The sequence below is a fragment of the Chiloscyllium punctatum genome, chromosome 4, assembly GCF_047496795.1.
Source record: "Chiloscyllium punctatum isolate Juve2018m chromosome 4, sChiPun1.3, whole genome shotgun sequence".
Lineage (NCBI taxonomy): Eukaryota > Metazoa > Chordata > Chondrichthyes > Orectolobiformes > Hemiscylliidae > Chiloscyllium > Chiloscyllium punctatum.
Window position 1 is genome coordinate 73,215,986 of NC_092742.1, and position 26,087 is coordinate 73,242,072.

A 26,087-nucleotide genomic window follows, 5' to 3' on the forward strand; every position below is an offset into this window, starting at 1 on the left:
TCTAAATTCTTGGAAGAGCAGAGTCTGATTAGAACAAGTCAACATGGATTTAGTAAAGGGAGGTCATGCCTGACAAACCTGTTGGAATTTTTTGAAGAGGTAACAAGTAGGTTAGACCAGGGGAACCCAGTGGATGTGGTCTATCTGGACTTTCAAAAGGCCTTTGATGAGGTGCCACACGGGAGACTGCTGAGCAAGGTGAGGGCCCATGGTGTTCGAGGTGAGCTGCTGGGATGGATTGAGGATTGGCTATCTAACAGAAGGCAGAGAGTTGGGATAAAAGGTTCTTTTTCAGAATGGCAGCCGGTGACGAGCGGTGTCCCGCAGGGTTCGGTGCTGGGGCCACAGCTGTTCGCATTATATATTAATGATTTGGATGAGGGAACCGGGGGCATTCTAGCGAAGTTTGCCGATGATACAAAGTTAGGTAGACAGGCAGGTAGTACTGAGGAAGTGGGGAGACTACAGAAGGATCTAGACAGGTTGGGAGAGTGGTCCAGGAAATGGCTGATGGAATTTAACTTGAGCAAGTGCGAGGTCTTGCACTTTGGCAAAAAGAATATAGGAATGGACTACTTTCTAAATGGTGAGAAACTTAATAAAGCCAAAGCACAAAGGGATCTGGGAGTGCTAGTCGAGGATTCTCTAAAGGTAAACATGCAGGTTGAGTCTGTGATTAAGAAAGCGAATGCAATGTTGTCTCTTATCTCAAGAGGGTTGGAATATAAAAGCAGAGATGTACTACTAAGACTTTATAAAGCTCTGGTTAGGCCCCATTTGGAGTACTGTGTCCAGTTTTGGTCCCCACACCTCAGGAAGGACATACTGGCACTGGAACGTGTCCAGCGGAGATTCACACGGATGATCCCTGGAATGACAGGTCTAGCATATGAGGAACGGCTGAGGATACTGGGGTTGTATTCGTTGGAGTTTAGAAGATTAAGGGGAGATCTAATAGAGACGTACAAAATAATACATGGCTTTGAAAAGGTGGATGCTAGAAAATTGTTTCTGTTAGGCGAGGAGACTAGGACCCGTGGACACAGCCTTAGAATTAGAGGGGGTCATTTCAGAACGGAAATGCGGAGACATTTCTTCAGCCAGAGAGTGGTGGGCCTGTGGAATTCATTGCCACGGAGTGCAGTGGAAGCCGGGACGCTAAATGTCTTCAAGGCCGAGATTGATAGGTTCTTGTTGTCTAGAGGAATTAAGGGCTACGGGGAGAACGCTGGCAAGTGGAGCTGAAATGCGCATCAGCCATGATTGAATGGCGGAGTGGACTCGATGGGCCGAATGGCCTTACTTCCACTCCTATGTCTTATGGTCTTATGGTCTTATGGTCTTATAACTGCACTCAAAACTGACCTCTAGCAAGCCACTCCAGTTCTCAAGCAACTGGGCAATGACAATAAATTCTTGCCTTGCCAGTGATGCTTTCACACCATGGAAGAATAAATAAACCCAGACGATAACGTGCTTAAGTGACCAGAACTTTAGGCTTCTGTCTCTAACTTTGACCTGTACCATACAAAAGTATTTGTTATTGTAAATAGGGTTGTATGTGCATCTTTGAAGTTGCCACTTCTCTGGGGCTTCTTCATTCCCTCTACTGGTGTATTCACAGCAAAACTAATCTGGGCTTAAAGGGCTAACCTTTCCCCTTGTTTTGCATTTATTTTTAATCTCTTTTGATCTTCTTCCCATCGCCCCCCACAATTTTTCTGCTGACTCCTCTCTTGAGCTGGTCTGGATAATTCATTGTGCTTTGAGTATGCTGGACAGTCCTTCTGTTTTTCACCTTGTGGATAGGCCCACAAATTCAATCACTGACAAAAAGTAGTTTCATTATTCTGCATTGTGAACCATTGGTATGACTGTACTTTGTTATATTTTTCATAGCTGATCTTTCAATTAACAGCATCCGTACACAAGTATTGATTTTGAATTACTAATATCGTGATTTCATTCCATGATGATGGGATTGAATGCTGCTTACATTTTGTATCCCACCCAGCTTATTATGGACAATTTGTGGGCGGCACGGTGGCACAGTGTTTAGCACTGCTGCCTCGCAGTGCCGGAGACCCGGGTTCAATTCCCGCCTCAGGCGACTGACTGGAGTTTGCACGTTCTCCCCGTGTCTGCGTGGGTTTCCTCTGGGTGCTCCGATTTCTTCCCACAGTCCAAAGATGTGCAGGTCAGGTGAATTGGCCATGCTAAATTTCCCGTAGTGTTAGGTAAGGGGTAGATGTAGGGGTATGGGTGGGTTACACTTCGGCGGGGCGGTGTGGACTTGTTGGGCCGAAGGGCCTGTTTCCACACTGTAAGTAATCTAATCTAATCTAAATAGTTGAAATCTACAACACGCACAAGAGCCTCTGCCAAGTAAGACAGAAAAAAAATCAGTAAAAAGAAATGGCTTCCTGACATGAATTTGATCTTAACAGCAATATTTGCAGTTTTCTTTTTAAACAGCTGGGTTCCTCAAGATTCCCCTTCAGAATTATGTTAAATAAGAAACCACCGCAGTTAGTTGAATTGAACACCTGATCTCTCTCTCCTTTGCACAAGCACATTTTTCATTTGATGTCACCCCTGTGTGGGTCTTCCTGTGCTGTGCAAAAGGTTTCATTTGGTTACCAAGTTGGTTACTTGTGATTTTTAACTTAATTGCTGAGGTTCTGTCCTATTGTGCTGCTATAGCGGACGGTGTGTGGAGGTTAAATACCTTCGCATAAGCAAGTTTCTGAAATTCCAGGCAATATTTATTAATTATTGCCTATATGCAAAATACTGTAGAATTTTGCTTCCACACCTAAAATGGGTTTCTAGTCTCACCTGGAGGTGCAAACGTTTTGTTAGGAGTTAATTGGTTTAAAATGCAAGTTATACTTTTGGCTTATATAAAGAAGTCAGGACAGGAAGATGTGGAGATAGGAAAGACTATAGAGAGATCAGGAATTGAGAAGGAGGCTATAGGTTTGTAGAGGTAGTAGGGAAGATCATTGAGAAGCAGAAAGAAATACTCAGATCACATACTCAACATCTTTTGAAAGAAACCGACAATTTGCTGTGAGCACTAAACAGAATGATCAGGTCTACCGTACTGCAGTAACTGACAGGATAATAACTAACAGCAGTCCCTATGGGGCATATTCTGTCAGATTTATAGCAAATGTCTGTCTGTCTTATGTTTACATTCTCTGTCATGAAGATCAGTACAGCTGTTCATTATATGCCCTGGTTTTATTTATGTTCATTTGAATACATAGGAAAAATAATGCATTTTTTGTAGAATGGACTGTTGTTTCCACACTGCAGTTTTCTGTGATGGAAATAGTAATATTTGATATTGTGGCGTAGATAACTAGTCTTTTGAGGAAAAGCTAACGAGGCCTCAAGCGCAGACTCTGGAGAGAAAGCAGAGTTTTGAATTCTGAAGAAGAGTCACTGGACCCAAAATGTTGACTCTCCACAAATGCTGCCAGACTTGCTGAGTAACTCCAACTTTTTTTTTGTTCTGAATTTCCACAATCCGTAGTTTTGTTTCTTGATCAATCTATCTTGGTTTTAATGATATCAGTGGCTTGTCTCAAGGGATATTTGATAATACATTCCCTGAAATATTGAATCCAATTCTGAAATAACTTATCCACATTCTTTGTTAATCAAAGTGACATCCTTTACTTTCAATTTAAGTTTGTTTCATAGCTACATTGTATATGTTTTTCAAGTCTTTAGCATTTGTATATTTTAAATCTCTGACCTCTATATCTGCCCTCACTCTTCAAGACGTGTAGCTATATTTTATTAACAGGATTCTCGTACTCCAGGGCCCTGCAGAATTGTCTTTTCTATTAGAAAATACTGTTTTACTATTGCAAGTGTGCCATAATTCAGAGCTTGAAGTTTCAAAATTGCTTTTTGATAATAAATGGTCTAAATAAGATTACAATCATTTTTTTGTATAGATGAATTCACTCAGGCTCAAAATTTATCTTTACAGATGGCAAATCATTAATGCGGTCTTTGAGCCTGAGAGAGATTACAGGTGGCAGAAATTGATCTGTTCCACCTTGATAATTAAGATGTAATTGGCCTAATCTGTGAAAAATGCAGCTGCAATGAGAACTGTACTCAAAGTGCTGCACTTTGCTTAATCTGAGAAACTGAAACATTCATCTTGCAAATGGGATCATCAATGTGTAACCTTTTCTATATGTGCAAATATACTTTTATCGAATAAATCTAACTGCATGTTCTGACCCCACAGCTGCTAGTCAATAGAATTGAACAGATGGGGACATTAGTTCACAACAAGTGGAGTGGATTTGAAAATCAATTTACGGGAACCAATTGATAACGCTCTTAAAGTATGTGTTCAGTGAATGTTATGCAGGGACTTAGTCATAGAGGTCTTTGGCACAAGAAAAGGCCCTCAGGCCCATTGAGTCTGCGCTGGCCAAAACAAACTAACTAACTAGTCCTGTTTTCCAGCACTTGGTCTTTAAGATTACTTAGTGTGGAAGCAGGCCCTTCGGCCCAACTATCCACACCGACTCTCCAAAGTGCAACCCACCCAGACTCATTCCCCTACATTTAGCTCTTCGCCTAACACTGCGGGCAATTTAGCGTGGCCAATTCGCCTAACCCGCACATTTTTTGGATTGTGGAAGGACACCAGAGCACCCAGAGGAAACCCACGCAGACATGGGAGCATGTGCAAGCTTCACACAGTTGCCTGAGGTGGGAATTGAACCCGGGTCTTTGGTGCTGTGAAGCACTGTGCCACCGTGCCTTGTATGCCTTGTCTATGCATAGTTTATATTTACATTTGAATATGTAACAGCCTCACTTTGCAGCAATCAATGCACTACCTGCCATTCTACTGCAGTCACAGTCCAATGTTTTCGCCCATGACAATGATCACAATCACTGAATTGTTGACATGATTTGGAGATGCTGGTGTTGGACTGGGGCGTACAAAGATAAAAATCACACAATACCAGGTTATAATCCAACGGGTTTAATTAAAAGCACGAGCTTTCGGAGCGCTGCTCCTTCATCAGGTGGTTGTGGAGTACACTATTGTAAGACACAATTTATAGCGAAAGTTTACAGTGTGAGGTAACTGAAATTATACATTGAAAAATGGCTTGATTATTTAAGTTTCTCATCTGTTAGAGTGACCATGTTAGCTTCACTTCTTTTGTTTTAAAGAAAACATTTTTTAAAAAGTTACATTCTCAGGTTAACTTTAATAATATTGAAGGTGTTAGCCCCCTGTGTGCTGTTGTCTGTGCCATACTGTTTAGACTGATTCTGATCACTCATTTTTTTATATTAGAGTCTTGCATGGATTCATGCAGTTTTTGAGCAAAGTACAGTGTAACTCTGCAAGTACAAATTCACCCCAGAAATGTATATGTATATATGCATGTGGGTTTGTGTGTCTGTCTGTCTGGGATGGGGGGATTAAGTGTGTATATGTGTGTATGGGAGTACAGAGGGGTCTAAGTGTGAGAGAGGATGTGTGTGGGAGAGTCTGGGTCTGGGGTGGGGGCTTGACTGCCTGTGAGAAACAAAGTGCGTGCACGTATGTAAAGGGGTTTATGTCTATGACAGTGTGTGCACGCGGGCGTGTGTGTAAAGGGGCCGATGGCTGTGTGTGTGTGTAAAGGGGCCGATGGCTGTGTGTGTGTGTAAAGGGGCCGATGGCTGTGTGTGTGTAAAGGGGCCGATGGCTGTGTGTGTGTGTGTGTAAAGGGGCCGATGGCTGTGTGTGTGTGTGTGTAAAGGGGCCGATGGCTGTGTGTGTGTGTGTGTGTGTGCAAAGGGGCTGATGGCTGTGTGTGTGTGTGTGTGTGTGTGTGTAAAGGGGCCGATGGCTGTGTGTGTGTGTGTGTGTGTATAAAGAGGCCGATGGCTGCGTGTGAGTGTAAAGGGGCCGATGGCTGCGTGTGAGTGTAAAGGGGCCGATGGCTGTGTGTGTGTGTAAAGGGGCCGGTGTGTGTGCCTGTGTGTAAAGGGGCCGATGGCTGCGTGTGTGTGTGTGTAAAGGATCCGATGGCTGCGTGTGTGTGTGTGTAAAGGATCCGATGGCTGCGTGTGTGTGTGTGTAAAGGATCCGATGGCTGTGTGTGTGTGTGTGTGTGTGTGTAAAGGGGCCGATGGCTGTGTGTGTGTGTGTGTGTGTGTGTGTAAAGGGGCCGGTGTGTTGCGTGTGTGTGTGTAAAGGGGCCGATGGCTGCGTGTGTGTAAAGCGGCCGATGGCTGCGTGTGTGTGTCTGTGTGTGTAAAGGGGCCGATGGCTGCGTGCGTGTGTGTGTGTGTGTAAAGGGGCCGGTGGCTGCGTGTTTGTGTGTGTGTAAAGGGGCCGATGGCTGCGTGTCTGTGTGTGTAAAGGGGCCGATGGCTGCGTGTGTGTGTGTGTGTGTAAAGGGGCCGATGGCTGCGTGTGTGTGTGTGTAAAGGGGCCGATGGCTGCGTGTCTGTGTGTGAAAAGGGGCCGATGGCTGCGTGTGTGTGTCTGTGTGTGTAAAGGGGCCGATGGCTGCGTGTGTGTGTCCGTGTATGTAAAGGGGCCGATGGCTGCGTGTGTGTGTCCGTGTGTGTAAAGCGGCCGATGGCTGCGTGTGTGTGTCCGTGTGTGTAAAGCGGCCGATGGCTGCGTGTGTGTGTGTCCGTGTGTGTAAAGCGGCCGATGGCTGCGTGTGTGTGTGTCTGTGTGTGTAAAGGGGCCGGTGTGAATGTGTGTGTGTGTCTGTGTGTGTAAAGGGGCCGGTGTGAATGTGTGTGTGTGTGTGTGTGTGTGTGTAAAGGGGCCGGTGTGAATGTGTGTGTGTGTGTGTGTGTGTGTGTAAAGGGGCCGGTGTGAATGTGTGTGTGTGTGTGTGTGTGTAAAGGGGCCGGTGTGAATGTGTGTGTGTGTGTGTAAAGGGGCCGATGGCTGTGTGTGTGAAAGGGACCGGTGTGTGTGTGTGTGTAGAGGTGCCGATGGCTGTGTGTGTGTGTAAAGGGGCCGGTGTGTGTGTGTGTGTAAAGGGGCCGGTGTGTGTGTGTGTGTAAAGGGGCCGATGGCTGCGTGTGTGTGTGTGTGTGTAAAGGGGCCGATGGCTGCGTGTGCGTGTGTGTGTAAAGGGGCCGATGGCTGCGTGTGCGTGTGTGTAAAGGGGCCGATGGCTGCGTGTGTGTGTGTAAAGGGGCCGATGGCTGTGTGTGTGTGTAAAGGGGCCGGTGTGTGTGCCTGTGTGTAAAGGGGCCGCTGGCTGCGTGCGTGTGTGTGTAAAGGGGCCGATGGCTGCGTGTGTGTGCGTGTGTGTAAAGGGGCCGATGGCTGCGTGTGTGTAAATGGGCCGATGGCTGTGTGTGTGTGTGTAAAGGGGCCGATGGCTGTGTGCCTGTGTGTAAAGGGGCCGGTGTGTGTGCCTGTGTGTAAAGGGGCCGGTGTGTGTGCCTGTGTGTAAAGGGGCCGGTGTGTGTGCCTGTGTGTAAAGGGGCCGATGGCTGCGTGTGTGTGCCTGTGTGTAAAGGGGCCGATGGCTGCGTGTGTGTGTAAAGGGGCCGATGGCTGCGTGTGTGTGTGTGTGTAAAGGGGCCGATGGCTGCGTGTGTGTGTGTGTGTAAAGGGGCCGATGGCTGCGTGTGTGTGTGTGTGTAAAGGGGCCGATGGCTGCGTGTGTGTGTGTGTGTAAAGGGGCCGATGGCTGCGTGTGTGTGTGTGTGTAAAGGGGCCGATGGCTGCGTGTGTGTGTGTGTGTAAAGGGGCCGATGGCTGCGTGTGTGTGTGTGTGTAAAGGGGCCGATGGCTGCGTGTGTGTGTGTGTGTGTAAAGGGGCCGATGGCTGCGTGTGTGTGTGTGTGTGTAAAGGGGCCGATGGCTGCGTGTGTGTGTGTAAAGGGGCCGGTGTGTGTGCGTAAAGGGGCCGGTGTGTGTGCCTGTGTGTAAAGGGGCCGGTGTGTGTGCCTGTGTGTAAAGGGGCCGATGGCTGCGTGTGCGTGTGTGTGTAAAGGGGCCGATGGCTGTGTGTGTGTGTGTGTGTGTGTGTGTAAAGGGGCCGATGGCTGCGTGTGTGTGTAAAGGGGCCGGTGTGTGTGCGTGTGTGTAAAGGGGCCGATGGCTGCGTGTGTGTGTAAAGGGGCCGGTGTGTGTGCCTGTGTGTAAAGGGGCCGATGGCTGCGTGTGTGTGTAAAGGGGCCGGTGTGTGTGCCTGTGTGTAAAGGGGCCGATGGCTGCGTGTGTGTGTGTGTGTAAAGGGGCCGATGGCTGCGTGTGTGTGTGTGTGTAAAGGGGCCGATGGCTGCGTGTGTGTGTGTGTGTAAAGGGGCCGATGGCTGCGTGTGTGTGTGTGTGAAGGGGCCGATGGCTGTGCGTGTGTGTGAAGGGGCCGATGTGTGTGCCTGTGTGTAAAGGGGCCGATGGCTGCGTGTGTGTGTGTGTGTGTAAAGGGGCCGATGGCTGCGTGTGTGTGTGTGTGTGTAAAGGGGCCGATGGCTGCGTGTGTGTGTAAAGGGGCCGATGGCTGCGTGTGTGTGTGTGTGTGTAAAGGGGCCGATGGCTGCGTGTGTGTGTGTGTGTAAAGGGGCCGATGGCTGCGTGTGCGTGTGTGTAAAGGGGCCGATGGCTGCGTGTGCGTGTGTGTAAAGGGGCCGATGGCTGTGTGTGTGTGTGTGTGTGTGTAAAGGGGCCGGTGTGTGTGTGTGTGTAAAGGGGCCGAAGGCTGTGTGTGTGTGTGTGTGTGTGTGTGTGTGTAAAGGGGCCGATGGCTGCGTGTGTGTGTGTGTGTGTGTGTGTGTGTGTGTGTGTAAATGGGCCGATGGCTGCGTGTGTGTGTGTGTGTAAATGGGCCGATGGCTGCGTGTGTGTGTGTGTGTAAATGGGCCGATGGCTGCGTGTGTGTGTGTGTGTAAATGGGCCGATGGCTGCGTGTGTGTGTGTGTGTAAATGGGCCGATGGCTGCGTGTGTGTGTGTGTGTAAATGGGCCGATGGCTGCGTGTGTGTGTGTGTGTAAAGGGGCCGATGGCTGCGTGTGTGTGTGTGTGTAAAGGGGCCGATGGCTGCGTGTGTGTGTAAAGGGGCCGATGGCTGCGTGTGTGTGTAAAGGGGCCGATGGCTGCGTGTGTGTGTGTGTAAAGGGGCCGATGGCTGCGTGTGTGTGTGTGTAAAGGGGCCGATGGCTGCGTGTGTGTGTGTGTGTGTAAAGGGGCCGATGGCTGCGTGTGTGTGTGTGTGTGTAAAGGGGCCGATGGCTGCGTGTGTGTGTCTGTGTGTAAAGGGGCCGATGGCTGCGTGTGTGTGTCTGTGTGTGCAAAGCGGCCGATGGCTGCGTGTGTGTGTCTGTGTGTGTAAAGGGGCCGATGGCTGCGTGTGTGTGTGTGTGTGTGTGTGTGTGTGTAAAGGGGCCGGTGTGAATGTGTGTGTGTGTGTGTAAAGGGGCCGGTGTGAGTGTGTGTGTGTGTGTGTGTGTGTGTGTGTGTGTGTGTGTGTGTGTGTGTAAAGGGGCCGATGGCTGCGTGTGTGTAAAGGGGCCGATGGCTGCGTGTGTGTAAAGGGGCCGATGGCTGTGTGTGTGTGTGTAAAGGGGCCGGTGTGTGTGCGTGTAAAGGGGCCGATGGCTGCGTGTGTGTGTGTGTGTGTGTAAAGTGGCCGATGGCTGCGTGTGTGAGAGTGTAAAGGGGCCGATGGCTGCGTGTGTGAGAATGTAAAGGGGCCGATGGCTGCGTGTGAGTGTAAAGGGGCCGATGGCTGCGTGTGAGTGTAAAGGGGCCGATGGCTGTGTGTGCCTGTGTGAAAAGGGGACGATGGCTGTGTGTGTGTGTGTGTGTAAGGGTCCGATGGCTGTGTGTGTGTGTAAAGGGGCCGATGGCTGCGTGTGTGTGTGTGTAAAGGGGCCGATGGCTGCGTGTGTGTTTGTGTGTAAAGGATCCGATGGCTGTGTTTGTGTGTAAAGGATCCGATGGCTGTGTGTGTGTGTAAATGGGCCGATGGCTGTGTGTGTGTGTAAAGGGGCCGATGGCTCTGTGTGTGTGTGTGTGTGTGTGTGTGTGTGTAAAGGGGCCGGTATGTGTTCCTGTGTGTAAAGGGGCTGATGGCTGCGTGTGTGTGTGTGTGTGTGTGTGTGTGTGTGTGTGTGTAAATGGGCCGATGGCTGTGTGTGTGTGTAAATGGGCCGATGGCTGTGTGTGTGTGTAAAGGGGCCGATGGCTGTGTGTGTGTGTGTGTATAAAGAGGCCGATGGCTGCGTGTGAGTATAAAGGGGCCGATGGCTGCGTGTGAGTATAAAGGGGCCGATGGCTGCGTGTGTGTGTGTGTGTAAAGGGGCCGATGGCTGCGTGTGTGTCTGTGTGTAAAGGGGCCGATGGCTGTGTGTGTGTCTGTGTGTAAAGGGGCCGATGGCTGTGTGTGTGTCTGTGTGTAAAGGGGCCGATGGCTGTGTGTGTGTGTGTGTATAAAGAGGCCGATGGCTGCGTGTGAGTATAAAGGGGCCGATGGCTGCGTGTGTGTGTGTGTGTAAAGGGGCCGATGGCTGCGTGTGTGTCTGTGTGTAAAGGGGCCGATGGCTGTGTGTGTGTGTGTGTGTGTAAAGGGGCCGATGGCTGCGTGTGTGTGTGTGTAAAGGATCCGATGGCTGTGTGTGTGTGTGTGTGTAAAGGGGCCGATGGCTCTGTGTGTGTGTGTGTAAAGGGGCCGATGGCTCTGTGTGTGTGTGTGTAAAGGGGCCGATGGCTCTGTGTGTGTGTGTGTAAAGGGGCCGATGGCTCTGTGTGTGTGTGTGTGTGTAAAGGGGCCGTTGGCTGCGTGTGTGTGTGTGTGTGTGTAAAGGGGCCGGTATGTGTGCCTGTGTGTAAAGGGGCCGATGGCTGCGTGTGTGTGTGTGTGTAAAGGGGCCGATGGCTGTGTGTGTGTGTGTGTGTAAAGGGGCCGGTATGTGTGCCTGTGTGTAAAGGGGCCGATGGCTGCGTGTGTGTGTGTGTAAAGGGGCCGATGGCTGTGTGTGTGTGTGTGTGTAAAGGGGCCGATGGCTGCGTGTGTGTGTTTGTGTGTAAATGGGCCGATGGCTGTGTGTGTGTGTAAAGGGGCCCAATGGCTGTGTGTGTGTGTGTGTGTGTGTATAAAGAGGCCGATGGCTGCGTGAGAGTGTAAAGTGGCTGATGGCTGCGTGTGTGTGTGTGTAAAGGGGCCGGTGTGTGTGCTTGTGTGTAAAGGGGCCGATGGCTGCGTGTGTGTGTGTGTAAAGGATCCGATGGCTGTGTTTGTGTGTGTGTAAAGGATCCGATGGCTGCGTGTGTGTGTGTGTGTAAAGGGGCCGATGGCTGCGTGTGTGTGTGTGTGTGTAAAGGGGCCGATGGCTGCGTGTGTGTGTGTGTGTGTAAAGGGGCCGATGGCTGCGTGTGTGTGTGTGTGTGTGTAAAGGGGCCGGTGTGTGAAAGGGACCGGTGTGTGTGTGTGTGTAAAGGGGCCGATGGCTGCGTGTGTGTGTCTGTGTGTGTAAAGGTGCCGATGGCTGCGTGTGTGTGTGTGTAAAGGGGCCGGTGTGTTGCGTGTGTGAAAGGGACCGGTGTGTGTGTGTGGAAAGGGGCCGATGGCTGCGTGTGTGTGTGTGTGGAAAGGGGCCGATGGCTGCGTGTGTGTGTGTGTGGAAAGGGGCCGATGGCTGCGTGTGTGTGTCTGTGTGTAAGGGGGCCGATGGCTGTGTGTGTGTGTGTGTAAAGGGGCCGATGGCTGCGTGTGTGTGTGTGTGTAAAGGGGCCGATGGCTGTGTGTGTGTGTGTGTGTGTGTGTGTGTGTAAAGGGGCCGATGGCTGCGTGTGTGTGTGTAAAGGGGCCGATGGCTGCGTGTGTGTGTGTAAAGGGGCCGATGGCTGTGTGTGTGTGTGTGTGTGTGTGTGTGTGTAAAGGGGCCGGTGTGTTGCGTGTGTGAAAGGGACCGGTGTGTGTGTGTGGAAAGGGGCCGATGGCTGCGTGTGTGTGTGTGGAAAGGGGCCGATGGCTGCGTGTGTGTGTGTGTGTAAAGGGGCCGATGGCTGCGTGTGTGTGTAAAGGGGCCGATGGCTGCGTGTGTGTGTGTGTGTGTGTGTGTGTAAAGGGGCCGATGGCTGCGTTTGTGTGTGTGTAAAGGGCCGATGGCTGCGTGTGTGTGTGTGTGTGTGTGTGTAAAGGGGCCGATGGCTGCGTGTGTGTGTGTAAAGGGGCCGATGGCTGCGTGTGTGTGTGCGATGGCTGCGTGTGTGTGTGTGTAAAGGGGCCGATGGCTGTGTGTGTGTGTGTAAAGGGGCCGGTATGTGTGCCTGTGTGTAAAGGGGCCGATGGCTGCGTGTGTGTGTGTGTGTATGTGTGTGTAAAGGGGCCGATGGCTGCGTGTGTGTGTAAAGGGGCCGTTGGCTGCGTGTGTGTGTGTGTGTGTAAAGGGGCCGTTGGCTGCGTGTGTGTGTGTAAAGGGGCCGATGGCTGCGTGTGTGTGTGTGTGTGTGTGTGTGTGTAAAGGGGCCCAATGGCTGTGTGTGTGTGTGTGTGTGTAAAGGGGCCGATGGCTGTGTGTGTGTGCTTGTGTGTAAAGGGGCCGATGGCTGTGTGTGTGTGCTTGTGTGTAAAGGGGCCGATGGCTGTGTGTGTGTGTGTGTGTAAAGGGGCCGGTGTGTGTGTGTGTGTGTAAAGGGGCCGATGGCTGTGTGTGTGCGTGTGTGTAAAGGGGCCGATGCCGTGTGTGTGTGTGTGTGTGTGTGTGTGTGTGTGTGTGTGTGTGTGTGTGAAGGGGCCGATGGCTGTGTGTGTGTGTGTAAAGGGGCCGATGACTGCGTGTGCGTGTGTGTAAAGGGGCCGATGGCTGTGTGTGTGTGTGTTCGTGTGTGCGCAAAGGGGCCGATGGCTGTGTGTGTGTGTGTGTAAAGGGGCCGATGGCTGTGTGTGTGTAAGGGGTCTGTGTGTGTGTGTGTGTGCATAAAGGGGTCTTTGTCCATGAGAGTGGGTGTCTGTAAAGGGGCTTTGTGAGAGTAAAGGGGTCTATGTCTATGTCTGTGTGTGTGTGTGTGTGTGTGTGTGTGTGTGTGTGTGTAAAGGGGTCTTTGTGTCTGTGTGTGTGTAAAGGGGTCTGTCTGTCTGAGTGTGTATGCACAAATGGATCTATGTCGGTGTGTGTGTGTGTCTGTGAGATGTGTGTGTGCGCGCAAAGGGATCTATGTCTGTGTGTGTAAAGGGGTCTATGTTTGTGTGTGTATGTGTGTGTAAAGGGATCTATGTCTGTGTGTGTGTAAAGGGATCTATGTGTGTGTGTGTATGTGTGTGTAAAGGGATCTATGTCTGTGTGTGTGTAAAGGGATCTATGTGTGTGTGTAAAGGGATCTGTGTGTGTGTGTTTGCGTGTAAAGGAGTCTTTGTGTGTGTGTGTGTGTGTAAAGGGGTTTGTGTTTGTGTGTTAAGAGGTCTATGTGTGTGTGTGTGTGTGTAAAGGGGTCTGTCTGTGAGATGTGTGCGCGCGCGCAATGGGTTCTATGTCTGTGTGTGTGTGTAAAGGGGACTCTGATTGTGTGTGTAAAACGGTCTATGTTTGTGTGTGTGTAAAGGGGCCGATGGCTCTGTGTGTGTGTGTGTATAAAGGCGTCTTTGTCTGTGAGAGTGTGTATATGCGCATGTGTAAAGGGGTTTAAGGTGCATGTGAGATTGTGTGTGTCTGTTGGAGTGTCTATGCCTGTGTGTGTATGTGTGTATATATAATGGTGGTCACCTGTAGTGTGACATGAATCCAAGGTCCTGATTGAGGTCCTCCCTCTGGGTCCCTGCTATCAGCCTCTGCTTGGCCACTGTTCGCTGCTGCCAGTCCCGAAGTCCGTCTTATACGTGGGGACACTTCTCACCATGTTTGGGGCAGGTGCTCATGCGACTCGGCCAACGTTGTCTATCTCATACCCTTCAAGCAAGGATGCCCTGAGGCACAGTACATTGGTGAAACCGAGCACAGGCTACAGCGGCAGATGAATGGGCACCACACAACAATCAACAAACAGGAGTGCTCCCTCCCAATTGGAGAACATGTCCGCTGTCCAGGACATTCAATCTTGGACTTAAGGATACCCATCCTCCAAGGCGGATTTCGGGCCAAGCAGCAGCGACAAGTGGCCGAGCAGAGGCTGATAGCTAAGTTCGGTACCCATAGGGAGGGCCTCAACCGGGACCTTGGGTTCATGTCACATTACAGGTGATCACCATTGCATTACCTGCACGCACACGCACATGCACATGCACACTGAATTTGTACTTGCAGAGTTACATTGTACTTTGCTTAAAAACTGCATGAATCCATGTAAGACTCTGTTAACTCATTTTTTAGATTAGAATCAGTATAAACAGTATGGCACAGACAACAGCACACAGGGGGCTAACATCTTCAACAGATTATCTGGGCTGATACCAATTGTTAAAGTTAACCTGAGAATGTAACTTTTAAAAACAGTTTCGTGATTTACATATGAAAGAAGTGAAGCTAACATGGTCACTCTTACAGACGTCATACGTATTTTTCAATATATAATTTCAGTTGCATCACACTGTAAACTTTTGCTGTAAATTCTGTCTTACAATGTGCACTCCACAACCACCTGATGAAGGAGCGTCGCTCAATAAGCTAGTGCATCCAATTAAACCTGTTGGACTATAACCTGGTGTTGTGATTTTTATCTTTGAATTGTTGAGGCATGTGACTCATCATGTCTGTAACAGATGTTTTCAGTGAGCATCATGACTTGGTGCCTTTTTGCCTTGTTTTGCATGTTGTTTGTAATCAAATTATCATATAATGCTATTTTGAGTGCCTCAATTGACTCTGTCGCCACCACACTTCCAAGCAGTGCATTCCAAACTGAAAAATTTGTGAAAAAAATTTCATGTCATATCTGTCACTTTGCAAATCAACTCAACTCTGTGCTCCCTCATTCACCATTCTTTTCCAAATGTGAACAGATTCTCACTCTCTACTCTTTCCAGACCCTTCATGATTTTGAAAGCTTCAATTAAGGTCAACTTTTACACTTTTTTTTTCCCCCTCCACGGACAACATTCCCAACCACTCAACTTCCGTAGCCTCTCCATTCCTTCCTGTGCTATGGTACTCAGAACTGTACATAATGCTTAAGTTTAACAAGTGTCTTGTTTACATCCTGCCACCTCCTGAAATCTATTCGCTAATGCATATTGTATTCCTCCTTTATATTGTCTGTTTTCCTCTTGACAAAATCCATCACTTCACCCTTATCCACATTGAATTTTGTCTGTCATGTCTCTGTTCAACGTTGTCTGTCTTTATTGTTTTGGAATTCTACACTGTCTTCCTCACAAGTTTCTATTCTACATTTCATATCACCCAGAACTTTGAAATTGTCCTCTTTCTCGCAAGATGTAAATCTTTAAGATATGTCAGGAAAAGCATGAGCCCCAGTATTGACCCCATGGGGAATTCCACTACAAACCTTCCTCCAGCCTGAAAAATATCCATTTGTCACAACCCCATTACCTATCACGCAATTAATTTTGCATCTACATTTTTACTTGTCCCTTTTATTCCTTGATCTGACCTTTTTTCAATTATTGTGTGACATTGTACCATCTGCCTTTTGAAAGTTAATCATATCAACAGCATTACCATCATTTACCTTTTCTGTTACCACCTCAAAAAAGTCCTCCAAACAAATCAAGCAAAATTTCCCTTTTTCAAGCATCCATACTGGCTATCCCTACATAGCCTAACCTTTTCCATGTGACTATTAATTTGATCCTGTTTCTGAAATATCTTTGCCATTGATGTTAAACTCATCCGTCGGTATTTGCTGAATTTTGGTGTAAAACCTTTTTTGAGCACAGGCATAATATCTATAATTCTGCAGTTCTCCAGTAATTGTCCTGAGTATAGGAAGATTAAAAGCTATGATCGGTGCGCCTGAAGTTTCGACACAGTTGCCCTTCAACATCCTTGGATGGATCTCATCTGATCCTGGTTGTCTTGTCAGTATTAAATATCAAGAGTCAATCCAACGTTTCCTCATTAATTTTGAGCCCTTCTTGTGACAGAACTTACTAATCTGTCACCACAGCATGTGTATTACTTCCTTCATAAATGTTGATGTAAAGCATCTATTTAATATCTGAGCTTCTGCTTCAATGTTAAAAGTCTCTCTCTACCCTTAATTGAACCTACTTCTTTTACCACTTTTTGATTTACTTATGTGCCAGTACTTGATGATTCCTTTTTAATGTTAGCTGCTAGCATTGTTCATAATTCCTTCTCTAATTTGCTTTATCCCCACCCAACTGAACCTCCTGTTTTCCTTTTAGTTCTCAATTGTGTTTTCTCCCTGACATCTAACATTAGCGCCAATTTTTTTCTTCTTCTTAATTTTCTGTTCAGTTGCAACCCATATAACTTGTAAAGGTGTCACCTTCCCCAGTGCCAGTCCCAGTGTCTCGGAAATCTAAAGCCCTCCCTCCTTTAGCATCTTTCCTCTGCTTATTTCTGTGCTCAGTTGCATGTGGCACTGGGAGTAAACAGATGACTATTTTTGAGGTCCTGTTTACTAATTTTTTACCCAGTTCACCAAATTCTAATTAAAGAACCACATCTCTGACTGCTCAAGTCATTGGTACTAATGTTGGCCACAATTTTCCTTGGCTTTGACTGTAGTCCCCTGAGGAGCCAATGTCTTTACCAGCTTCCAAAATGGAAAACTGATTTATGTGCAAGATTCCACAAGGCACCTAAAGTCCCTGGGCATTGTCGTTAAATGGTAAGTTCAGGCCACCTATCCACTTATATTTGCTGTTCCTCACAAATTTGGAAAGTGATATGTTAACGGAGTTTTCTTAACCAATCAATGATTCGTGCAAACTCTAAATATTTGCCTGTGCATCAGACCTCAATGCCGTTGAACTATACTTATTGTTTCCAATAATAAATACTATGGTAGTTTTAAATCAAATTCCTGTAGCAATTTTCGATTTTGAAGATATGAAAGACCCTCTTTGAACTACTTATTGAAATGAAGGAGTGTCATTTTGTGGCCAGTTGTCTGGTGGTGTCGACAGTAAATTTAGCTGGTCAAGGGACAGTTAGTTGAAATAAGTAGCAATGAGCAACATACTTGTAAATTAGCCTGGCTGATGCTATGAAATCAGTAATGTGGGCTCTGACACCATTAGTGAAGCAAGTTGAAGAATTACGTTTCCGTGAACTTCATTTCAGAATCTAGAGACCGTAAGGACTGCAGATGCTGGAAGCCAGAGTCAATAGATATGAAACTGGAAAAGCACAGCAGGTCAGACAGCATCCGAGGAGACCTGCTGTGTTTTTCCATTGTCACATCTATTCACTCTTCCTTTCAGAATCCGACCTCTTATCATGAGAGATGTGGTCCAATTTATTCCATGTAATCTAGCAGCTGCACAAACATTTGTTAGAATATTATTCTTTGATACATATTTGATTTTGAGTCAGTAGAATTTCAGTTTCCAACCTACTCTTGTTAATTCCTGATGTACTCTAGTTATATCCCTATCAGAGCTGAAAATGTGTTGCTGGAAAAGCGCAGCAGGTCAGGCAGCATCCAAGGAACTGGACAATCGACGTTTCGGGCATCAGCCCTTCTTCAGGAATTCCTGAAGAAGGGCTGATGCCCGAAACGTCGATTTCCCCTGCTCCTTGGATGCTGCCTGACCTGCTGCGCTTTTCCAGCAACACATTTTCAGCTCTGATCTCCAGCATCTGCAGTCCTCACTTTCTCCTCAAAGATTATATCCCTATCACCTTAGTTGAGTAACTTCAGAATTCATAATTTCTATTATTCAAGTTAATTTGTTATTTTTAAAGTGAATATTTAGTTTGAACTATAGTTCTAAAAGATGTTAATATTCTCCTCAGCAAATGTGCCTAATTATAATATAATGAGTACAATTTGGGACTGAGAATTAGCACTGAGATTCGATCATTCCTGACTATCCTTGTATTGCTGCTAATGAGTTATGATAATGCAATTTTTTTTTTCTCTTTTGCAGCTTGCAATGAAGCACAAATGTTGAGCAGTTGCCAAACCATTTGAGAGTTGTGTCCAGGGTGATCTTCACGCAGAGTGACAGAAGTTTGTTAATGTGCATTTCCTTTAATGGAAAGTTATTTCTTCAAACTTGATGCTGCCAATATTAGAATATGTTACAATATTTTTTAAAATTTCATTAGCAATGTTTAACAAAATACAAAATAATCACTTGATCTTTTTTTCAGTGTCTTAGATATCAGGCTGTTAGTAGCCCTGAATGATAACTGTAGGCTTTCAACTTAGACAGCTTTTAATTAATGTAGTATTGTATTACACAGTAGTAATAGAAATTTCAGTGATTATTTTTTTAAAAATTATTTAAATCTTGATAAACTGTACTGTGGCTGAAGATTTTTGTGATAGGAATTGGACTTTTCAAACTATAATGTCACTCAAACTGTGACTGAGCAATATGTTATGTCTATTTTTAATTATGTGACTCCTTATTTTAAAACCATCCAGTAATTGTCCAATTACTGTGAACTATACACTGAGGCACTCATTCTGGCTCATGAGGAAAACTGGGGTATTGCAAAGCTGCAAATGCAATGTAGGAAACTCATTTCTTTTTCAACCTGTGTGGTAATTAGCACGAGTATATTATTGAGTAGCATAATGGAAAAATAATTCAGGTAAATGTTTCATATTGAAGAATGTTTTTTCCTGTAAAATGTCACAGACTTAGGTAGATTATGATAAGAGTGTCACACTTAGCCACTGGTGTTTTGTAACAGTAAAGCACTGCAGGTAAACTGCTTGTACAACTACTTTAAAAACCCAAAGGCAATCCTGACATTTGGTATATGTTGTTAATTCTGACTGCAGCAGGATGTGTGCTGTGAAGTTCTGTGCCTGTCTCTTCAGTGTGTGAGTTATTGCTCTGCTCTACTGTTTTCAACCTTGGATATCATTAAAACATGTTAATTGTGCAATATGCTTTTTTTGTATAAAGTTATATTGTACTGTACAGCTAAAATAATTAACATTTTTGATTTAATAGATTTTTCGAAGGATTAAACTTGAAATAAATCCCTTGCTGCTTGTTCAGATTGCACTTTTTTCAGTCCATTTTGGAAAATCAGGCTCATCTGCAATCTCACGTACAACACTAGTCCCTGACTTCCCAGCAAGTTTATTATAATTGTCAGTTGGATTTCTGTATTTTTATGTACTGCAATTTGCACATGCTGGCTGGTGTATTATTCAGTGCCCAGGAATACTATAGAATTTTCTGGCTTAGACTCCATAATGTGGTACCTATCTTAGAATTAAACTTTTAATCATCGAATATGTCACCAGAAAATCTACAGCATTGCACTCTCCCCACTTTCCCAGCTGAATCATAAAGTTTGTAATTATGAAACTGAGTGGTTTAAGTAACTGCTTGGTGAACAACGGTTGCTCTGTCCAGTAGTAGGGACCAAAACTCCCTTAGAAGTATTGAACTGTCAGCACTCAAAGAAAAGTGCACTCTTCGGTGATGCTGGTACTGCCGAACAAAACATTGGCAACCAGTGAAAATTGTTAATTTTCTGTGTTCTTCCATCATCAGTTGCTGCTGTTTTTGACTCAGTGATTTTACCTGTGATCAGACCGCACTGACCATATACAAGGATTCAGGTTAGATTAGATCAGTTGCCACTATGGGTAAGATGGTCAGGTCTGAACAGTCCAAAAGCATGTTTTATAAAATTATTTACCTTCAGGATCTTGCCACAAAATTAGGTGGGCCCATTCCTTTGAACATAAATATGAATATAACGGGCATGACATGAAGTCGCCTTTGTTTGGGACAATCGACACATTCGTTAGAGCCAAAGTGTCTTAATGTTCCAAAAGCAAAACCTTGAACAGCAGTGTTGTTTCTGTTTCCTGCATTGAGGTATCTGGCATATACCTCTGCAGTCAAGTTAAATCATTCCCCAAGAAAGGGAATGATTGTCATCAAAATGGAAAATTCATATTGAATATGCACAAATTGTTTGAATTCTGAAATAATTTCCGGGCAAAGCATGTTCCCAGTATATTCTTTTAGACCCTTTTTAAGGGGGAAAATGGAGGGAGGAAATTCCAGTGTTCAGGCAACCAAAACATAGCCACCAATGCTGGAGCAATGAAAATGAGGAATGGGCAAGAAGTCAAAATTAGAGCAATTTAGAGTTGGAAGAGTTTATGGTTAAGGGCAGTGCTGAGCTCAAGTGATTTTAAATATAGTGTGAATTTTTAAGTCAGGGAATTTCTGTACTAGGAGCTAATAAAGGTCAGCAACTACAACAATAATGGGCAAATGGGATAGTGTGCAATCGGACTCAAGCAGCAGAGTTTTAGATGAGATCAAGTTAATAGAGAGTATGCAGTGAGACTGATCGGGGGACTGTTACAGTTTGCTATTGAAGATGTAGTGCTTTTTTTTTGAAAAAATGCCTCAGGAGATGTGGGTTTCACCGGCTAGATCAGTATTTAATGCCCATTCCTCATTGCCTTGGAAGTGATTTGCTTGTTTTGCTATTTCAAAAAATAGTTAAAAGTCAACCACTGAGAGTTTGGAATCACAGATCAGACCAGGTCAGGAGAGCTGATTTCCTCCCTAAAGTGGGTATTAGCAGTGGTTGCCATTAGGCTAAGCTTTTAATTCTAGATTTTGTTGAATTCAAATTTCGTCTCCACCTGTAACTTTTTTTTTCAATTACGATATATACTCGAGTAATAGTTGATTTTTTTTTTACCACTTTAAGGTTAAATTTATGAGGTCAACTATTACATAGATACTACTTTTGAGGGGCTGAAATTCATGCCTGTCAAAATTCATACTGTATCACTAGCAGAAGCCCGATTAATCTCGATAAACAAATAAAGAAAACGAAAGACAAATTATGGTAATTGTGAAAACCCGGAGGGGGTCTCAACAGCCAGTGGACTGGGAGCGGAGCAGAGCAACTGGCAGATCAGAAAGCTGGAGCAGGACATGACGGCTGGCACACTGACTCATAAACGTTGATCTGTTATCCTGTGAAGAACTAGGGCCGATTTTTACACGAGATGTATGGGAAATTCCAGGTTATTTGGCGAAAAATAGGGGGTCGACTTTTCCATGAGATCGAGTATGGTAATTCTTGGAATGTTTGTGTTGTCCACAAGGCCATCATTTATTACCCTTCCCAGTTACCCCTAAGTGGTAGTGAAGGATCATCTTTCCTCACTAGGCTTCTTCGGTGATGGTGGGGAACTGCAATGACATATGTCAACTGAATAGAGGGCGGAGGTTGTCTGCCTCAGACATTGGTGAACCAGTTGTATTCATTGACTGAAACTTCTGAGACCATTACGTTAACATTTGTTAACTGCTACCTTTCCTTACAAATTTCTATTCAGTGCAGTAAAATATTTTCTGTATCATGTTTTCAGTGCAATGTTTCATGTTATGAAGGCTCCTACAGTTGTTCATTTGCTGCTGTGAATATATTTTGCAGTAATCTTAATTGCAGTCTTGTGGTGGATCAGTACTGATCATTTTAATGGGCTAGATTTTCCTATCAGGTTAATGGTGAGGCTAATAGCATGTGCTGCTATTTATTAGTAAATGGTACAGCAGTTTTATGTGAGGAGTAGATGCATGGTTAGATACCAGTATCTTTTTCAGTTTATTCATGGGATGAGGTCATCATTGGCAAGGCCAGCACTTATTGCTCGTGCTTTGAGAAGATTCTGTCAAAGGAACCTTAGCAAATTGCTGCAATGTATCTTGTAGCTAGTACACATGGTAGATACTGAGCTGGTGGCACTGCATATGTTGTACCATTAGCTCTGACCGCACGATCCACTGTTTGCCTCATCATTTGTGAGTTGAAAAATGTGATATTCTAGCTGCACTGTACATATAAACTAAACATAAGCCCCTGTTTTGTAACATAGTCATTCTTGATTCAAAACTAAAATGCTGCAGAAAATGGTAATTGAAATAAAAGAAAAACATGACTACCATAACAAGTTTGCCATCTCATTCTTTCAGGTTCTAATTGTTAGGTTTTAAAAATTTCAGAATTTAAATTGAAACAGTTTTCTGTCTTTTTTATTTTCTCTCTGACCAAACAATCTGTTTACCTTTTGTGTGACTGATTCAACATTTAATTCACCAATTCTAATTTATGTTTCCTTCTGATTTTGGGATTCATTTTGAAATTGTTCATTTTGGTTAACAGATATGCAGTCAGTCACTCTGTTTCTCCCTCTGACACTCACACTCAGCCTGATACCTCTGCACTGCTTACTGAACTGCAATTCATCTAATGCTCTTCCCTGCACTTTCTTTTAGCCATACATGTTCATTTTTAGATTCATACTTTCCCATTCTTAAATGCCTTAATCAAAGCTCCCTCCACCACACTCCCAGCTTATTTATTTCAGATTGCAACTATACATTGGATATAAATGCTTTTCTCCAGTTTCTAGTGCTTTTTATTGCTGATTATCTTTAATCTATGCCTCCTCATTCTTGATCCATGTGACAATGGACCATTTTATGCATATTTTCTCTAAATCTAGATCAATCATGATTTTGTATACCATTATCAAATCCCCTCTCAACCTTCTATATATTTTTTAGAAAGCGTTGATATCTCCAATCTCTATATGTGGCTGAAGTTCCTTGTCTCTGGAACCATTTTTGTCTTTTCTGTACTCTAATGCCTGTTCATTCTTTAGAGTGTGATTCCCAGAACTGAAAACTTTACTCCAATTGCAACCACCGTTCTATACAGGTTCATCACTGCCTCCTTCATCTGTGTCCCTATAATTAAATTCTAGAATGCTGCATGATTTATTAACTAAATCTGCTACCTTTGTTGACCTATAGTTGTGGGTATGTTTGCTGAGCTGGCAAGTTGGTTTGCAGATGTTTCATCCCCTTTCTTGGTGAGATCCTCAGTGCTTTGGAGCCTTCTGTGAAGTGCTGTACCGCCTCTTCTGGAATTCATTTGGTTTTGTTCCTGCTGCTTCTGTTTGCCAGTCACAGGTGTTCATTGCAGTGGTTTGTATCCTGGGTCTAGGTCAATGTGTTTATTGATGGAGTCTCTGGATGCGTACCATGCCTGTAGAAATTCTTTGGCTGTCATCTGTTTAGCTTGTCCTATGATCATTGTGTCGTCTCAGTCGAATTTGTGGTCCTTGTCACCTGTGTGTACGGCTATTAGGGACTGCTGGCCGTGGTCTTATTCGATGTAAAGGTGCTGTTTACCTCATTTGACAAAGCCTTAGCCAGAAAGACAATAGCCAACCTCCTGGACAAACAGAACAAACAACGTGGCAGGGAATCTATCAACAAGGACTGCGTACTCGAACTACCACACCTGTGCTTGACGACACACTTCATATTTAGCAGCCAGATATATGAACAAATCAATGGGACACCCATGGGCTCCCCCATCTCCGGACTCCTAACAGAAGCAGTGATCCAAAGACTGGAATAAATAGCCCTCCCATAAATCTAACCCAAACTCTGGATCAGATACATGGATGACACTTTTTACAATAATTAAGAGAACAGAAATTGAGAACACACTGAATTACCAACACCACGCTCACAGCGACCAAATTTACAAGAGAGGAGGAAATTAACAACCAGCCACCATTCCTGGATGTGATGGTGCAAAGACCAACAAATGAATATGCAATAAAAGTGTACAGAAAAGTCACACATGTGAACCAGATCCTGAACTACAACAGCAACCACCCAAACACACACAAGAAAAGCTGCATTAGAATCTGTTCAAAAGGGCTACAACACACTGTAGCATTCCCGACCTACAAAGAGAAGAACAACATCTCTATAAAGTCTTTCCCAAGAACAGATCTCCCCGCATCTTCATCCATGGATGTCTTGCAGACAAACAACATGACTAGAAAATGCAATGACCTAACACACTAGCCACACTACCTTGGGGAAAAAAAACATTCCTGATCTAACAATCAGACTTCTCCAACCACTGGGATTCATGACAGCCCATAAACTGACAGCCAGGCTCACACCACAACTCACCAGAACAAAAGACTCAATACCATCATGTGCAAGACCAACTTAGTTTACAAGGTTCCATGCAAAGACTGCATAAAACACTATATATACGGCAAACAGACAGACAACTAGCAATCCGCATCCACAAACACCAACTTGCCACCAAACACCACAAGCAGCTGACTCTTGCAGCCATATACACAGACAAGGACTACAAATTTGACTGGGACAATACAACGATCATACGACAAGCTAAACAGAGGACAGCCAGAGAGTTTCTAGAGGAATGGCACTCATTCATGGACTCCACCAAAAACACAGACCTCGACCCAATATGCCAATCACTACAACGAACAACCGTAACCAGTAGCTGGAAGCAGCAGGAACAAAACCAACTGAATTCCAGGAGACACCATACAGCAGCGCTTCACAGGAGGCTCCAAAGCACTGAAGATACCACCTAGACAGGCGCCAGCTCAGCAAACGTACCGACAATGGTGGCAACTGGCACCTGAGCTACAAATCTTAAAGCAAACTTTGTTGTCCTATGTTATGATCTGATTCTGGACAAGGTTCCTCAATTTGTTACGTTTACAGATGTGGTACCCAAACTGTTACACTCCTGGAGAAGGGATGAACTAGCTCATCTTTATTTACTTATCCCCTCAGTTGGTAGCAACAAAGTTAATTTGTAAAAAAAAAAAATCTCTTTCCTTTGAATCTCTCTCTAGACTCAAATTCACATCAGTTTTAAAAACAACCAATTTAACCTGGCTAGTAATAACAAGATAAGTTTATCAATTATCTCATGAGAATAAATAACACCTACACACTGAAATAGTATCAACAAAATTGCAACTTTATACAAATCAGCCTCTGAATTGTTCATGAGAGCTACTAAAATGAATTGTGATGATCATTACGTCATACCGGTAGTGGTAACATTGGTGACCGAGCAAAATATTTTCAAGATTTTTGAGTTTGTTAGCAGCATGCAGAATGAGCAAGGGTTTTCCTTTATCTGCAACACAGGAGTAACTAGGGAATAGTTATTTGACTGTCACCTCCCAGCCCACTAATGCTTGAACAAGAATGGAAGGTTTGAGTTATAAAGAGAGGCTGGATAGGCTGGGATGTTTTTCACTGGAGCATAGGAGGTTGAGAGGTGACATTTGTAGAAATTTATAAAATCATGAGTATAGATAAGGTGAATGACAGGTGCCTTTTCCCTGGGGTGGGGGATTCAAGACTAGAGGGCATATTTTTAAGGAGAGAATTTAAAGAGACATGATAAGCAACTTTGTATGAATATGGAATAAAATTCCAGAGGAAGTGAAGGTAGTTGTGGTACAGTTACAAATTTTAAGACATTTGGATAAGTGCATGATTAAGAAACATTTGGGGGATAAGGGCTAAGTGCAGGCAAATAGGATTATGGTCAGCATGGACTGGTTGGACCAAAAGGTCTGTTTCCATGCTGTATGACAGCATTTAATCCCATAGGACTACCCCCACTCCCCCAAGTAGAGTTTTTGTATTGACCTTGGAGGGTAAAACAAACACATCTGCAAAGGTAGTTTCCTACTGAGACAGGTGATGGTCAACCCTCATTATCTATTGTTGTAAAGTCTCTCCCTGTTTGAAGTTTCTCTGACAATTTACACATGCAATCAGAAATGTTATCTTTTTCTGTGTAGTAGTTCTCGTTTTAGAAACGTCTCAGTTTGGAATTAAAAGTTTAAAAAGTGTAAGTAAATACTTTGAAGTTCTGACCCCTTATGACATAAATCCAAACCCTTTGTTCCTGTACCTACATTAGAATTTTTCACTGTTTTAAGTGTTTATCTCCACAGTCTCCATAGCAAAATGATTTACTTCACACTTCATTAAAATTTGCTTACAATTTAAGCAAAGTCTTTGATTTGAAGTGTGCTGGGGCAAGTTTAGCTAATGATCAATGTGGTTAGAAGCCCTGCTATAACTAGATTAAGCTGGTTTATC

At 45.0% G+C, this 26,087-nt stretch overlaps 1 protein-coding gene across 1 annotated transcript in view; it reads left to right on the forward strand.

Moving 5' to 3' along the window:
• The window catches only part of stxbp6 (syntaxin binding protein 6 (amisyn)), a 210,236-nt gene extending 191,125 nt beyond the window's left edge, over positions 1-19,111 (forward strand). Inside the window, exon 6 of the mRNA XM_072569021.1 lies at positions 18,036-19,111. Coding sequence (XP_072425122.1) covers positions 18,036-18,059 — 24 coding nt within the window. The 3' untranslated portion in view covers positions 18,060-19,111. The remainder of the gene's footprint in view (positions 1-18,035) is intronic.
• Positions 19,112-26,087: the final 6,976 nt, after the last annotated feature.